The 14,461-nt window shown below is 39.2% G+C and overlaps 1 protein-coding gene across 2 annotated transcripts in view; it reads right to left on the reverse strand.

Moving 5' to 3' along the window:
- PLBD1 (phospholipase B domain containing 1) overlaps window positions 1-14,461 on the reverse strand; it is a 52,063-nt gene that overhangs the window by 16,063 nt on the left and 21,539 nt on the right. For both annotated transcript variants that reach the window (XM_059402648.1, XM_059402649.1), the window contains exons 5-6: window positions 8,834-8,974; window positions 8,254-8,398 (exon numbers count right to left, since the gene is read on the reverse strand). In XM_059402648.1, coding sequence (XP_059258631.1) covers window positions 8,254-8,398; window positions 8,834-8,974 — 286 coding nt within the window. The remainder of the gene's footprint in view (window positions 1-8,253; window positions 8,399-8,833; window positions 8,975-14,461) is intronic.

Raw genomic sequence — 14,461 nt, forward strand, 5'->3', positions numbered from 1 at the left:
AGAAATCACAAGTAGATGGAGAGGCAGGCAGAGAGAGAGAGAGGGAAGCAGGCTCCCTGCTGAGCAGAGAGCCCGATGCGGGACTCGATCCCAGGACCCTGAGATCATGACCTGAGCCGAAGGCAGAGGCTTAACCCACTGAGCCACCCAGGCACCCTTTTTCTTTCCTTTCTTTCCCTCTTTCTTCCTTCTTTGCTTCCATAAATATTTATTTAATGGTAACAATCATTGCAAGGCTTATGTGCTGGCTCTGGGCGCACAGGAGTAAATGAATACAGAACATGAATATGGGCTCTGAAGAAATTATGCGTTGGGTACCGGGAAAGCTCAAAGGAAATACAGCTTACTCATAACAGAATTGAATTTAAAAAAAAAAAAAAAGAGAGAGAGAGAGAGAGATATCTGGAAAGTCTTCAAATTTGGGGAGATTAAACAATACATTTCCAAGTGAGTCATGAATTAAAGAAATTATCATGTAAGACATCATAAAATATTCTAAACTGAATGAAAATGAAAACAAAACAGACCAAAATGTGTCAGATGCACTGAAAAGGAGTGCTTCGAAGGAAGTTTTATAGTTTTATTTTCGTATAATAGAAAACAAGAAAGATAAATTACCTGGGGTTCTACCTCAAGAAGTTAGGGGAAAAAAAAGTTGATTGCACAAAGGGAGAAAATGATAAAGATAAGAATGGAAATCGATGAGGAGGAAAAATGAACAAATAATAGGAAACAAATCAATGAAAATAAAATCTGGCTATTGGAAAATATCAGTTAAATTGACACATCTCAGGCTAGAGTGAATAACAAAAAAGAAGATATAGTATCATGAATGATTAAAGGGACTTAACTACAGATCCTACAGACAGACATTAAAAGGCTCACAGAAAATACTATAAGTAGCTTTATGTCAATAAACATGATAACATCAAAGAAATGAAAACTCTTTGAAAGACAAATTTTTAAAACTGGCTCAAGACCAATTAGAAAACCTGAATAGTCCTGTTATCAATGAAAGAAATTGAGTTCATAGTTAAAAACTTTCCAACAAAAAGCCCATGCCTAAAAGGCTCAGTTAATGAATTCTATTAAACATTTAAGGGAAAAATATATTGCTAGTCCTACACAAACACTTTCAGAAAACATAGAAGAAAAAAAAAATTCTAAACTCAGATTATGAGAACGGGTATACCAAGACACCAAAACTATTACAAGAAACCACCGACCAATATCTCTCATGAATATAAATGAAAACATTCTTAACCAAATATTAGTAAGTTGAGTAAAAAATAAATAAGAAGAATAATATGACTAAATGGGGATAATCCAGGACACCTGGGTGGCTCAGTTGGTTAAGTGACTGCCTTCGGTTCAGGTCATGATCCCGGCGTCCTGGGATCGAGTCCCGCATCGGGCTCCTTGCTCGGCAGGGAGCCTGCTTCTCCCTCTGCCTCTGCCTGCCATTCTGTCTGCCTGCGCTTGCTCTCTCTCCCTCTCTCTCTCTGACAAATAAATAAAATCTTTAAAAAAAAATAAAAAATAAAAAAAATAAATGGGGATAATCCCAGGAATATCAAGTTGGTTTCACATCTGAAAGTCAACCCATGGAACTCACCATATTAATAAAGGAGAAAAATCACATGATTCTTTTAATAGAGGCTGAGAATTTCACAAAAATATGTTAAACAAAAATATTAAACAAAATAGGAAGGGAGGGAATCTTCTTTAAACTTATAAAAGGTAACTCCAAACACCTACAACAAACATCATACTTTATAGTGAAACATTGAATACTTCTCCCTTAAGATCAGAAATAGCAAAGGATTTTCATGCCACTTCCAGTCAATACTGTGTTGGAGGTCTTATCAGTGCAATCATGCAAGAAAACAAAGACATACAAGGGAAGGAAGCAGTAAAACTGTCTTTACACAGAGATGGCATGATTACGTATAGAGAAACATCCCAACAAATCTACAAAAAAGCTGTTAGAACTGACCAGTGTATTTGGAAAAGTTCCAGGATACACAGTAAATATTTTTTAAAAAACTGTATTTCTGTACTGTGATGGTTTTAAAATTTTTCATGTATTCTTTGCTGTTCTTCTCTTTAAAAGATAGATTTGAATTTCCTTTCCTTGTTTGTGCTCTGATCACAATAATGTGCTTCCAATGAATAGAATGTGGTGGAAGTGACAATGTGTGACTTCTGAGATTAGGTCATAATAGGCATTGCTACTTTTGCTTTGTTCTTTTGGATCACTTGGTCTGCGGGGAGCCACACACCTTGTCATGAGGTTACCTGAGCAGTCCTGTGGAGAGGTTCAAGGAGAGGGGAACCAACTTGCGGGCACCATCTTGCCAACCACGTAAGTGAGTGACCTTGGAAGTGAATCCTCTGGCTTCAGTTAAGCTATCATAGCTTTCAGCCCCTCAGCCCTTGAGTCTTCAGCTAAAGACCCAGACACAGAGAAGTAGAGACAAACCATCCTCACTGTGCCCTAATCTAAATTCCTGGTCTCCACAAAAGCCACGAGATACTAAATGATTGTTTTTATCTCAAGCCTCTAGTTTTTGGAGTGGCTTGTTATGTAGCAACAGCTGAACTATAAAAGCAAAGAACCACTTGAAAAGGAAGAAAATATCAATTCTGATTAGAGTAGCATCAAACATTATTTTGATATCAAAATGCTAAAGGTATATAAGACCCTTACAATGAAAAACTGCAAAGCACTGCACAAGTTAATGAAGACCTACGTAAACATAGATACGATATTTGTGGATGGAAAGACTCAGTATTACCGACATGTCGATTTACTTTGAACTGATTTAAAGTTTCAATGTAATCAAAATCAGTAACCCTTTGCAATGAGGTCTTCATACAGTGGTATTAGCTACCTTTGTAGTGATGCCATTCCCTGTGGGATTTCTCTCTCTGTCTTACTGTCTTGGTTCGTGACTGTGGGGGTCAGAATCAGCAGGTGGCTGCGCCCTGCCAGAGGGCTCACGTCGGTCTTTTACCTTCCTCAGTTGTTCAGTACAACAGACCATGGCAATTCAAAACCGAAGGGATGCTTCCAAAACAAGGTTATCCAGGGCTACCTTCTTTAGAATTTTCAGAGCCCCACACTAATTTTTTGCAGGGCTCCTGCCTATATAAACAATTCGATGAAGAGGCAAACTGCAAAATTCACAGGCCCTTACGAGGTATAGGGACTTATAAATGAAGATTTAGAATAATAGGTATCTATCCTCCAATTGGGGCGTATGAAGATTCTTTAGAGAGTCTGGGTACCATCTCTGTACATTCCTTATTAAGTGCATTGTTCCTGAATAATTATGTGTCACCTGTCACGAGGAAAAGGTGGCAATATTGTTATTATTCATAAAGCCAGGCCTCTTTGTAACCTGTCTGTACTCAAACAACGTGGATTTTTTGTCTGCGCCGCTCCCGAACACTGTTTACTTACTGACCCTGCCGCTCTGCAGTCTGTCATGTTGCTGTCGAACACTAAGAACTCCCTCAAAAAATCATTACTGCTCTTGTTAACGATGACTCCAGATGCAAACCTTACCCAGAAGATTAAGAAAAATGGGAATGACAATTTGTTTCTGCCATTCAGAATTTTATAGCACAAACGTATGTCAACACATTATCCTTCTGTGTCCGTCTTAGACTCCTGTAGACTGTAACCATTGCATTCCTAGAATGTGATTTCCTTCCGCACTGATGCTACCCTACTGTCCACACACCCCCACCTACAGGCGAGACAGGTGAGAAGCCTGTGGGCAGAGCCAGAAGGGCAGCCCCTGTCTCACAAGGTGTATCTGTTTGGCTAAAGACCGGCCTCAGAGAGTAGGAAGTTACCTCATGGGGGCATGAGATCTGTGGCAAAGGTCTCTGTGTCGTGGAGTGAGGTTCTCCAAAGCCTTTGTGAGAGCCAAGCCTAGCCCTCCGCAGAGGACTGCAGAGCACATGGTACAGAGGCTGCAGGGGTGAGGTGACCACCTGAGGGCCAGCGCGGGACACCACAATAAATTCCCTTGTTGCCTCCTCTGCCAACTTCCAGGGCTGTTGAAGGGAGGCAGGTCCACACACATGCTGTAGCCCAAAGGTAAGAGCGACCTTCGGTAGCCTGGAGCCCTGATCACACGTTGTATCTGACACGAGGGCTACCTCAAATCATCCTGTCACCAACATTCTGTCCACTCAGTCATGGGGCAAACACACTGTGATGCCAGCAGAAAAGATCTATCAGCTCAGTAGGACCTCAGATTGGCTTGAGTCCCAACGCCCCCCACATTGATGAGCAACATCTTGTTGAATGTACAGATAAGGGTGGAGGGGAAGAGCTATCAGAAGAGCGATGTCTGGAGACCAGGAGCCATGTGGAGACCATGCTGGAGACCAGCCCCACTTGGATGGCTCTGCTATTCTGGCTAGTCCTGGGCACTAGAAGGATATTTTGGAAATTTCTGTAAAAGTGCTTCCTAAATTAGACATACATGGGGGGTGGGGACAATTTTTTTTTCAGTAGGCTCCAACACAGGACTTGAACTCAAGACCCTGAGATCAAGACCTGAGTTGAGATCAAGACTTGGACACTTAACTGACTAAGCTACCCAGGTGCCCACTCAATAAGACACATGGGATGCAGGCCGGCTCCAGGGTGCCCCAGGACTGCCAACCCGGCCGGTCTCCAGGCGCTGGAGGGGGCACTTTGGAAATTTTGAGGAAGGCACTTCAAAGCTGGAACATCACTCCCCTGAGCCCGAGGACAGTCCTGAGGTTTATGAGCATCCGGCTGACTTGTGGTCTCCTTCTGACTTTCTCAGGACATTTCATATTAGGATCTTCAGGTGAAATCATTTCCCCAAGGGTAAAGGAAAGTCCTACTCAGTTTATTAAAAAAAAAAAAAAAAAAAAAAAAAACCAGTCTGGAAAAGATAGAAACTATGAAGCTACCAAGTCACCATACCTTTTCTAGATTAAGATGAGAATTATTATATTAATTTGTTTCCTTGACATAACCACCTCACTTTTAGGGAGTCAACACCTGGGGCTCGGTGAACACAGAGCGTGAGACTGACTTAAGTAAGTCCGAGTGTGCTGGATTACTGCCGTTTCTTCTAGTCTCCTGTGCTGGACTACGATTTTGGGAGTGCTCTTCTGACAAATGCCATTAGGTCATCATCTCTCAAGGATTCTGGCTAGGATAACGGGAGCTCATAGACATTCCTGAATTGATGAAGTAATTCAGCAGTCATTGTTGATACTGTTCTTTTCTTGAAGATGGAGCTCAGTCTTCCATCCACATCCTGACTGACGATCTACAAAACATTATCTGTCTTGAGGTACCTGGATTATTTATTGCCTCAGGCTTCTAAATATTCTCCTGGCAACCTCTCTCGTTCTCCTCCTCTGTGGGCCAGATAATTCTAAAATGCAAATATATTAATGTCACGTCTACCACTTGTCACTTGAATGGTCTTCATTGTCCTCCATTCTGTCTTTGTGGCCTTCTCCACATATATTTTTCTTGCCTACAAGCCTTCACATATGCTGCTTCGCCCACAGGGAACATTTTATCACCCCACTGTCCTCATTTGCTGGCTAATTTATACCTGTTTTTGCACCTCCACTTAAATTTTACTTTCTCTTGGAAGCTATCCCAACATCCCCAAACTAGTCTTCTCTATTATTACACAAATCACACTTTAATCACTGCTTTTTTATTTGTCCCTTCTATCAGAATACAAATTTTGATATAATAGGGACAGCATCTGTCCTGTGTCCCGTCATAAATATTTTGCCTGACATGAAATTTCATAGAAAATCGCAAACAAATAAATTAATTACATAATGTTTACAACTTTATGAAGTCAGCCTTTATATTAGTCTCATTCTACAGATGAGGAAAAGCCCAGGCCCGCCAAAGTAAAGTTTGACGTTGGATTTCATACATGGAGGAACAGTTTATAGCTGTCCAAGTTCTACCTTTTTCCTTTTTGATGACATCAAAACAAAAAAAAATGTCTTTTTGTCTTGAAGCTTTAGTGTTTTTCAGGACAATCATCTTGGTGGTCACTTCTACAGAACTGGGCAGGAGTGGGGGGTCATGATGTATTATAAAAGTATGGATAGGGGCATTGGAAATCTCCAGAGTTATTTGTATCTTTAGAATAATGGTGTCTATACCATCCCAGTTATGTCATCTTTAATACGTGTTTCAGCGAAATCATAAATATTTCATGACTTGATATTTCTGTTCTGACTCAGTAATTCTTAATACCCTTGCTCATATCATGAACAACCTCCCGATCTTGATACCACACTCCCACCCCTGTCACTCCTCCCAACACCAGCAACAAACAAGCCACCCAGCTCTGCTCTGGGATCAGCAGTGCACAAGAGATGAAGCTCACGGCAAAGCTTAACTCCATACATATTGGATGAACCTAAAGTGGTGGGTGGATCCTTTAATCAAACAATTCTTTGTAATAGAGATGAGACCCTCCACATTTTTCATGTTTGTTGCTGAGAACAAAACTGTCCAATGAAAGAAAATATGAATCATATTCCTACACTAGCTCCTGTAAAAACATGTTGGATTAAAAAAAAAAGTATTGCTTTCTCTCGGTTTAAATGCTCTAAAAAAAAAAAAAACCTCTATTATCTACGTATCTATCTGTTCTGGAAAGATATATACATATATACAAATGTTAACAGACTGTTAGGTTTCATAGGAAATTCCTCCATGTCTTTCCCCATCACTACCTTAGGGATCCAGGATTATTCAGACTACAGAAGAACGCCATTCTGCAGAGATTTCAAAGTAGTGCAGGTAACATCTGAACATTGCCCTTTATTGCAAATAAGAGGAAGAATATGAGTATTTGACTGGCCTCGGTCTTGTGCTGTCCTTAAATTGCAGTCTAAAGGAATACAAAGAAATCAAAACACAGTCTAACTCTGAGAAAGGAGTGCCCAGCCCCACTCAATACTAAAACAATTAAGCGAGCAATGACAAAGATGGAATCAAAGTGTTTTCAAAGGATGGGGTCACAAGGACAGCACAATACAAAGTTATGTCACTGATCAGAATTTGTAATAGGATGGTATTAATACTACCAGGAATAATAATAACTGCAGAAGGGGTAATGATAACTCTGACAAAGGTAGATAGATACAACAGGTGGCTGTATTTTACAAATATGTAATTAAAAGTCAAAACTGTCCACCTGGTATCTGCTGTTGGACTTTTAGATGTTTAAGAATTTTCCCCTTGCCTATACCCATGATGTTCCGTGAGGAGGTTCCAAACCTACACCTGAGGGGGTCATTCTAGGTAGCAGAACTGTTTAGTTAGGTTCACACAGTGCATTTTGTTACATCCCTATTTTTATCTTCAGAAGTTGGAGGATCTGGCAACACTGACCGCCATATTGCTGAGTGACAACATTCAGTGAGAGCTGAGCACCTGGCGCCCTTTCAATGGGTCATGTGTTTGTTGCAATTGTTTTCACTTTCATTTTCTTATACCAGCCCCCCCCCCTTTATCCATTTTACATCATCTGCCTGGCCCCTTTAAGAACAGGAGCTTGCAACTCCTACTCCACAGAGACCATCCTTCCCACAAACCCCACTGTTCAAATTCTAGGCATCATTCATGGTTTATCTCAAGTATTGGCCTCTTTCCTTTCCCTGACAATCCAGTATGAGCTGACCCTCCTTTGAATACTCTTAACATTCCTTACATTTCCACTGTAGCTCATACAGTACCCAGTAATAATACCATTATTACCTGTATAGTACTTATCTTGCTCTAGTGTAAGATTTATAAGCTTATGCATTCATTCAGCCACTCATTCAGCAAAAATTAAGTACAAGGTGCCACACTAAGTTAAGTTCTGTGGATACTGTGATGAATAAAAGAAACAGGCCCCTGAGGAAACACTGAGAGCAGGATCTCTGTTGCCCAACCTGGCTTCTGCCGCAGAGCCTAGGAAAGTATCTCGTACCTCACTTGGCATTTGATGAAGTGAGTTTTCGGCAGCTATTAACTTTTTTCACACCATTCCATTACATAAAAGCATTAGAGCTGTATTTCTTCAAAAGGCATTCTGAACATCAACTTTCATTCATGCATACTAACCTCTAAAGGTTTCTTCTCCCATTCCAGTTACTCTGAATGGCCAAGGTTTCATTCTGAAAGAATATGGAAGAGTACTCCAATGTCCCTCTAAATTTATTTACCTGGGTAACTGCTGAAAGAGAGTCGACTACTGCTGGTGTCTTTATCTTTGATGTTGAAGTCCCAGTGTTTATATATCCTGAGCATGGCTGCGTATGTGTACCAGCTTGAATGAGCAAAATAGACGTTCTCAAATCCAGGAAGAACCTACAGCCAGAATCATAGTGAATGACGAAGAGGTGTATAGGTAACTGCCTATAGGCATAGGAAGTGTACAGCGATTGTGTCAATTTGGGTGTTCATCGCCATATTTATTATGAGAAAATATGGCCAAGGAGCACAACATTAACCTTTAATAGGCATAAAACAGACAGACTCTGTCCTCCCAATATCCAAAATGGAAGACTGTGAGACATAGGAGTGATAGGTGCATATGGCACGGGAGGAGTGATAGAAGAAACAGAGGTACCATCTTGTACTTGTAATTCCCTCCATCAGCTCCTTCCAGTTCTTAACTTCTAGATAGAGGTCACATGAGCTGATAGTTGGTTTAAGCCAGGATTGAGATGTGACCACACTTGGGTTGACATATAGGAAAAGTCTGTATGGCCCAGAGCAAGGAAAAACACTGCTATGTCTTACCTTAATAAGAGCAGAGCAATGTCCCATGTCCCATCTCTTGAAAACCTTTAGGCTGGAATTTTTTGTGGGAGAAACCGAGGGAATCAGATCCAACAGATCTCCGACGGCATTCAGGAACTGAATCTGGAACATGGTCATGGGCTAGGGAAAGACAAAGACTGCTCTTAACAGTGATTTGTGATAGTTGGATGTCATTTTCTTGTTTTCCTGTTGTTAGGGATCCATTCAGTCATTCCTTTGGGAAGGGTCCCTAATGGAACAAATGTACTAGATTTTATTGTAGCTTACAAAATAATTATTACCTTATGGTCTGTAAGAGATGTTTTGGCATGTTTTGATACCCAAAATACTTGAGGTATTTGGGGCCAAATAATTCTTTCTCTTTGGGGGCTGTGCACTCTAAAATATTTAGCAGCATCATTGGCCTCTCCCTATTAGTATCAGTAAAACCCTTCCGGTTTTGATTACCCAAAACATCTCCAGGCATTGTTGACTGTGTTCTGAAGGGAGAATGCTCATAGTTGAGAATCACTGCTTTACAGCAAAATATTCAACTAAGATGCGTTTTAATTTCGTGTTTGGTTTTCGTGTGGTCTGACTGGCTTGACAGCAGTTACCTCAAAGCAATGATCAGACTTGAACATGAACTTTGTACCAACTAGAGAGCACTGCTCCTGCAAGAGTCAGTCCACCAGAGTAGCCTGGGGTCGGGCATCTACAAATTGGCTTTTAGGCAGAGTTGGTGGAAAGACAAAAAAGTGACATGTTCATAAAAAAAGAAAGAAAGAACGAAAGAAAGAAAGGAAGGAAGAAAGAAAAAGCCAGAACCTGATTATTTATTTATATACATATTCTCTTTGTGTTGTCCTTTGAATAAGTCACACTTTCATTATTACAGATATAAAAAATTATGATGGGGCACCTGGGTGTTTCGGTCAGTTGATCATCAGACTTGTGATTTCAGCTCAGGTCATGATCTTGGGGTCATGGGATGGAGCCTCATATCAGGCTCTGCAACCTGTGGGCTGTCTGCTTGGGGTTTTCCCTCTGGCCCTACTCCCCTTTCTCACGCTCTCTCAAATAAATAGATAGTTAAGAAAAAATTATGGTAAGGGGCGCTTGGATGGGTTAAGCCTCTGCCTTCAGCTCAGGTCATGGTCTCAGGGTGCTGGGATTGAGCCCCACATCGGGCTCTCTGCTCAGCAGGAGGCCTGCTTCCCACCCCCCCCCCCCCCCCCCCTCCCCCCCTGCCTTCCTGCCTACTTTGTACTTTAAAAAAAAAAAAAAAAAAAAAAAAAAAAAGAATTTATAGCTATTAAAAAAAAAGGAAAGAAAAAATTATGATAAAATCTGTAGTGGAAATCCTCTCACAGGTACCACCCTGTCTCCAGTTTACCACTTTTTATTCGTTTCTATGTCCTTCTCTGGACTTTTTAATGTGTGTTACAAATACATTTTTACACAAATGGTAGTGTATTATCTGCGCTACTCTTCACCTTGATTTTTTTCTCCTAATATTTTTCACTTGTTTTGTTGACCTCCCATATTAGATGTAAAATCCTCCTCATTCTCTCAAACAGTATTCCAGTAAATGGAATACATTAATTCAGACCAGGATTATATTGAAAATACAATTATATTACATTAAATACATTACATTACATTGATGGACTTCTAGGGGCTTTCTAGTCATTTGCTGTTATAAACAATGTTACAATAATCAATCTTGGACCTATCATTTTGTATGTGTGCGAACTACCTGTAGGATAGATACCTAGAAGTGATTTTGATTTTAATAGATGTTGCCAAATTGTCCTCATGTGGCTTATTTTAAGACACTCTTCCAGCCTCAACATTAAACACTGAGTTTATTTCCAAATGGATAGGTGAAAAACAGTGTCTCATTGCAGTTTACACTGGCAACTCTTATTAGGAGTAAGGCGGAGCATGTTTAAAAGCCTTTGGATTTGTTTTCTGGCGAACTGGTCATCTGCCTCAGTTATTTTTCTTATTCTTTTTCTTATTAACCTTTAGGAGTTTGTTATATATTAAGATTAGTTCACTGTCTGATAGAAATTGCAAATATTATTCAGTTTTCAATTTGCCTTTAATAGTTTGCCTTTTAATTTAGTTAATTTATTTTTAAAATATTTTACTTATTTATTTATTATTTATCAGAGAGAGAGGGAGGGAGAGAAAAAAAGAGAGCACAAGCACAGGGAGCAGTAGAGGGAGAAGCAGGCTCCCCATGCCTTTTTTTTTTTTCAAAGATTTCACCTATTTATTTGACAGACAGAGATCACAAGTAGGCAGAGAAGCAGGCAGAGACAGAGGAGGAAGCAGGTTCCCTGCGGAACAGAGAGCCCGATGCGGGGCTCGATCCCCAAACCCCGGGATCATGACCTGAGCCGAAGACAGAGGCCCTAACCTGCTGAGCCACCCAGGCTCCTCCCCCATGCCTTTTTTAAAAATTAAGAATGATACCATACATATGAAAGAATAAAGATGTATATGCACAATCTAAAAGGAAGAAAAAGCACTTATCAGCCCACCTGACAGATTAGGAAAAAGAACATTAGCTATGCCTTGAAAGCCTCCAATCGCATTTCCCTCCTCACCAGCAGTAACCACTGGGCTAGTTCTGTGTGGCTCATTACCTGCTTTTCTGTTACTTTGTCATCTGTGTACACATTCTAGACAATGTATTTTTAAATTTGTCTCCTTTTGAATTTGTATAAATAGAATCATATTGTATGCATTCTTCTGGTCAACATTATTTTTTGACATTTGTCAATGTTGATAGTGTAGAAACAGCCCGTTTATTTTCATTGCTATGAGGTATTCAATTACATGAATATATAGTACCATGGAGTGTTTCCAGTTTGTGGCAAAACAATGGCAATGTGAACTTTTACATACACAGGCCACCTCCCCCCACATATAAGAATATCTTTAATCTGAGTGGATTTGCTACACTGTAGAACATATGTTATCTTTAAATGTTTCAAGTAAAATTCACTGCTTTTCCAAAGCAGTTGGAACAATTTACTCAATCCAGCAGTGGTTAAAACTTCCCACTTCCAGCGTATAATAGAATCTCATTGAGGTTACTTATTTATATTTTAAAGATCTTATTTATTTATTTATTTGAGAGAGGGAGAGAGCAAGAGAGAGAGAGAGAGTGCCCAGGCAGGGTATAGGCAGAGGGAGAGGGAGAACCAGACTTCCCAGACTCCCCTGGGGCCCCACTCTGAGGTGATGGAATCAAGACCTGAGCTCAAGGCGGACACTTAACCGCTTAACCGACTGAGCCATCCAGGCGCCCCCTCACTGAGGTTTTCATCAGTATTTCTTACTGAAATTAAGCATTTCTTCACATTTTTATGGGCCATTTTTGTTTCCTTTTCTGGGAAATTCCTGTTGATATTTTTGCCCATTGCCTTTTTTCCTATTGGGTATTTTCTTTTTTAAAATTTATTCTTTATGAATTTCTGAAACAAACCCTTTCTTAATTAAATGTATTGCAAGTATTTTCTCTTGGTTTGTAGGTTATTTTTTCACTTTCAATATAGTGTCTTCTGATGAAATGAAATTTAATTAGCTGAATTTATATTTTTCTTCGTGGCTAGTACTTTTTTGGTCTTGTTTGAGATACGGTTGCTCACCTTAAAACATGGTCTCCTAGAGGATGCTCAGTGCTACTGGATCAAAGCTATTTTTCCTCATTATTTCTAAGCCTTCTCAAGGGAGAAAAGCAAGAAAATATGTATTTTTTAAAAGGAAGCTAAAAGTAATGATTTCCTGCCTATCTAACAACTTTAAAAACTATGAAACCTCTACTTCATTGGCTTTTTGTATGCTGAAAATCTTTTTTTTTTAAGATTTTATTTATTTATTTGACACAGAGAGATCACAAATAGGCAGAGAGGCAGGCAGAGAGAGGGGAAAGCAGGCTCCCTGCTGAGCAGAGAGCCCAATGTGGGGCTCAGTCCCAGGACCCTGAGATCATGACCTGAGCTGAAGGCAGAGGCTTAACCCACTGAGGCACCCAGGTGCCAATATGCTGAAAATCTTGATATTCACCGTATTTCTTTATTTGCTTTATCTTACTGTATTTATAAAATTTTAAAATAACTACACTATATTGATAAAGTGAGCTTACTGAATTACTGTTTAAGGCTGTTTTGTTTTTATTTTATGGTAGTTCTTGTCCTTAGGATCTATCCGTTAAGGATGTACTGTAATGACTGCGTCAAGGTCACTGGAAATAACCACTCTCTGTGTGGTTATGCCATGAACTTTTGATATATCATTAGATATATTAATATCAATTCATTTTAAGATTTTAGGGACTGTTTTTCTTCCAGGTGATTAAATTTTGTTTTATAATTATGAACAGCATTTACATGGTTCCGAAGTAAAATATATATACAGATACATTTAGAGAAATGTAGCTTTCATTCCCATTCCCTCCCCTTTCCTCTCTTCCTTTTTTGGGAGGTAATCTTTTTCTTTTTCTTTTTTTATAAGTTTTGGGTTTATTCTTTCATTGTTGCTTATTCTTGCAAAGTTAAGCAAATCTATATCTATCTATCTTTCCATTTCTTACATAAAATTCAGCAAACAATTCACACTGGTCTTCACCTTACTTTTTTATACTTTATAACAGATCCCAAACCTCACATCGTAACAGTATTTGGAAATCTACTTCATTCCTGTTACAGCCACATCATTTACGCAGCCAGTCTTCTATGTATTTGGCTGTTTTCAGTCTTTTGTTATTACAAATTATCTGTAACGAAGAGGTCGACACATAAGCCATATGGAGTTTTTGCCTGTGAACCTTGGTGATAATTGTAGAAGTGGGATTCCTGGGTTAAAGGGTAAATGAGTAGACGATTCGGATACTGAATGCCACGTTTTCTCTCCACAGCAAATATACCAGTTTGTATTACTACCAGTATTTTGGGAAAGTGCTTTTTTCTCCCTTAGTCTTGCTAGCAGAGTAGGCATTCAAATTTTGGAATTTCTGCCAAATAGACAAGTGAGAAAGTAGAGAAAGTATGTTTCAGGATGGTTTTAATGTGTATTTCTAAACTTATGAGTAAGGCTTGATTCATATGATTAAGAATTTCTTGCATCACTTTTCTATGAACTGTCTTTTTGTATATTTTGTTCAATGTGTGTGTGTATATGTGTGTGTATATATATTATATATATACACACACATATATATATATATATATCTCCAGTGTGTGTGTGTATTTGTGTGTGTATGTATGTGTGTATTACTCCCAGGAAATAAAAAATCTCCATAATTTTTGGAAGTATATTAAATGGTATCTTTGAATCTTCAATGATTCAGTAAAGCTTTTTGAAATATTATGACATACTGTAACTATGACGTTAATAGAGGATGGGAACCATAGAACTTGTACACTTTAACATTTTGCCTTAACAATTCTATCACCTAAAATACTAACTTTATTAGATTAGTTTAACAGCGAGTACATTGATTCAGTACATTCTTTAAGCTATTCCAGAGCATAGTATTATGAAAGAGATAGAGATTGTGTATTAAGCTTGAATTTTGTGTCACTGACTCAGGTGCTAGCCATATAACAAGGC

This window comes from Mustela nigripes, chromosome 6 (assembly GCF_022355385.1).
Source record: "Mustela nigripes isolate SB6536 chromosome 6, MUSNIG.SB6536, whole genome shotgun sequence".
Classification (NCBI taxonomy): domain Eukaryota; kingdom Metazoa; phylum Chordata; class Mammalia; order Carnivora; family Mustelidae; genus Mustela; species Mustela nigripes.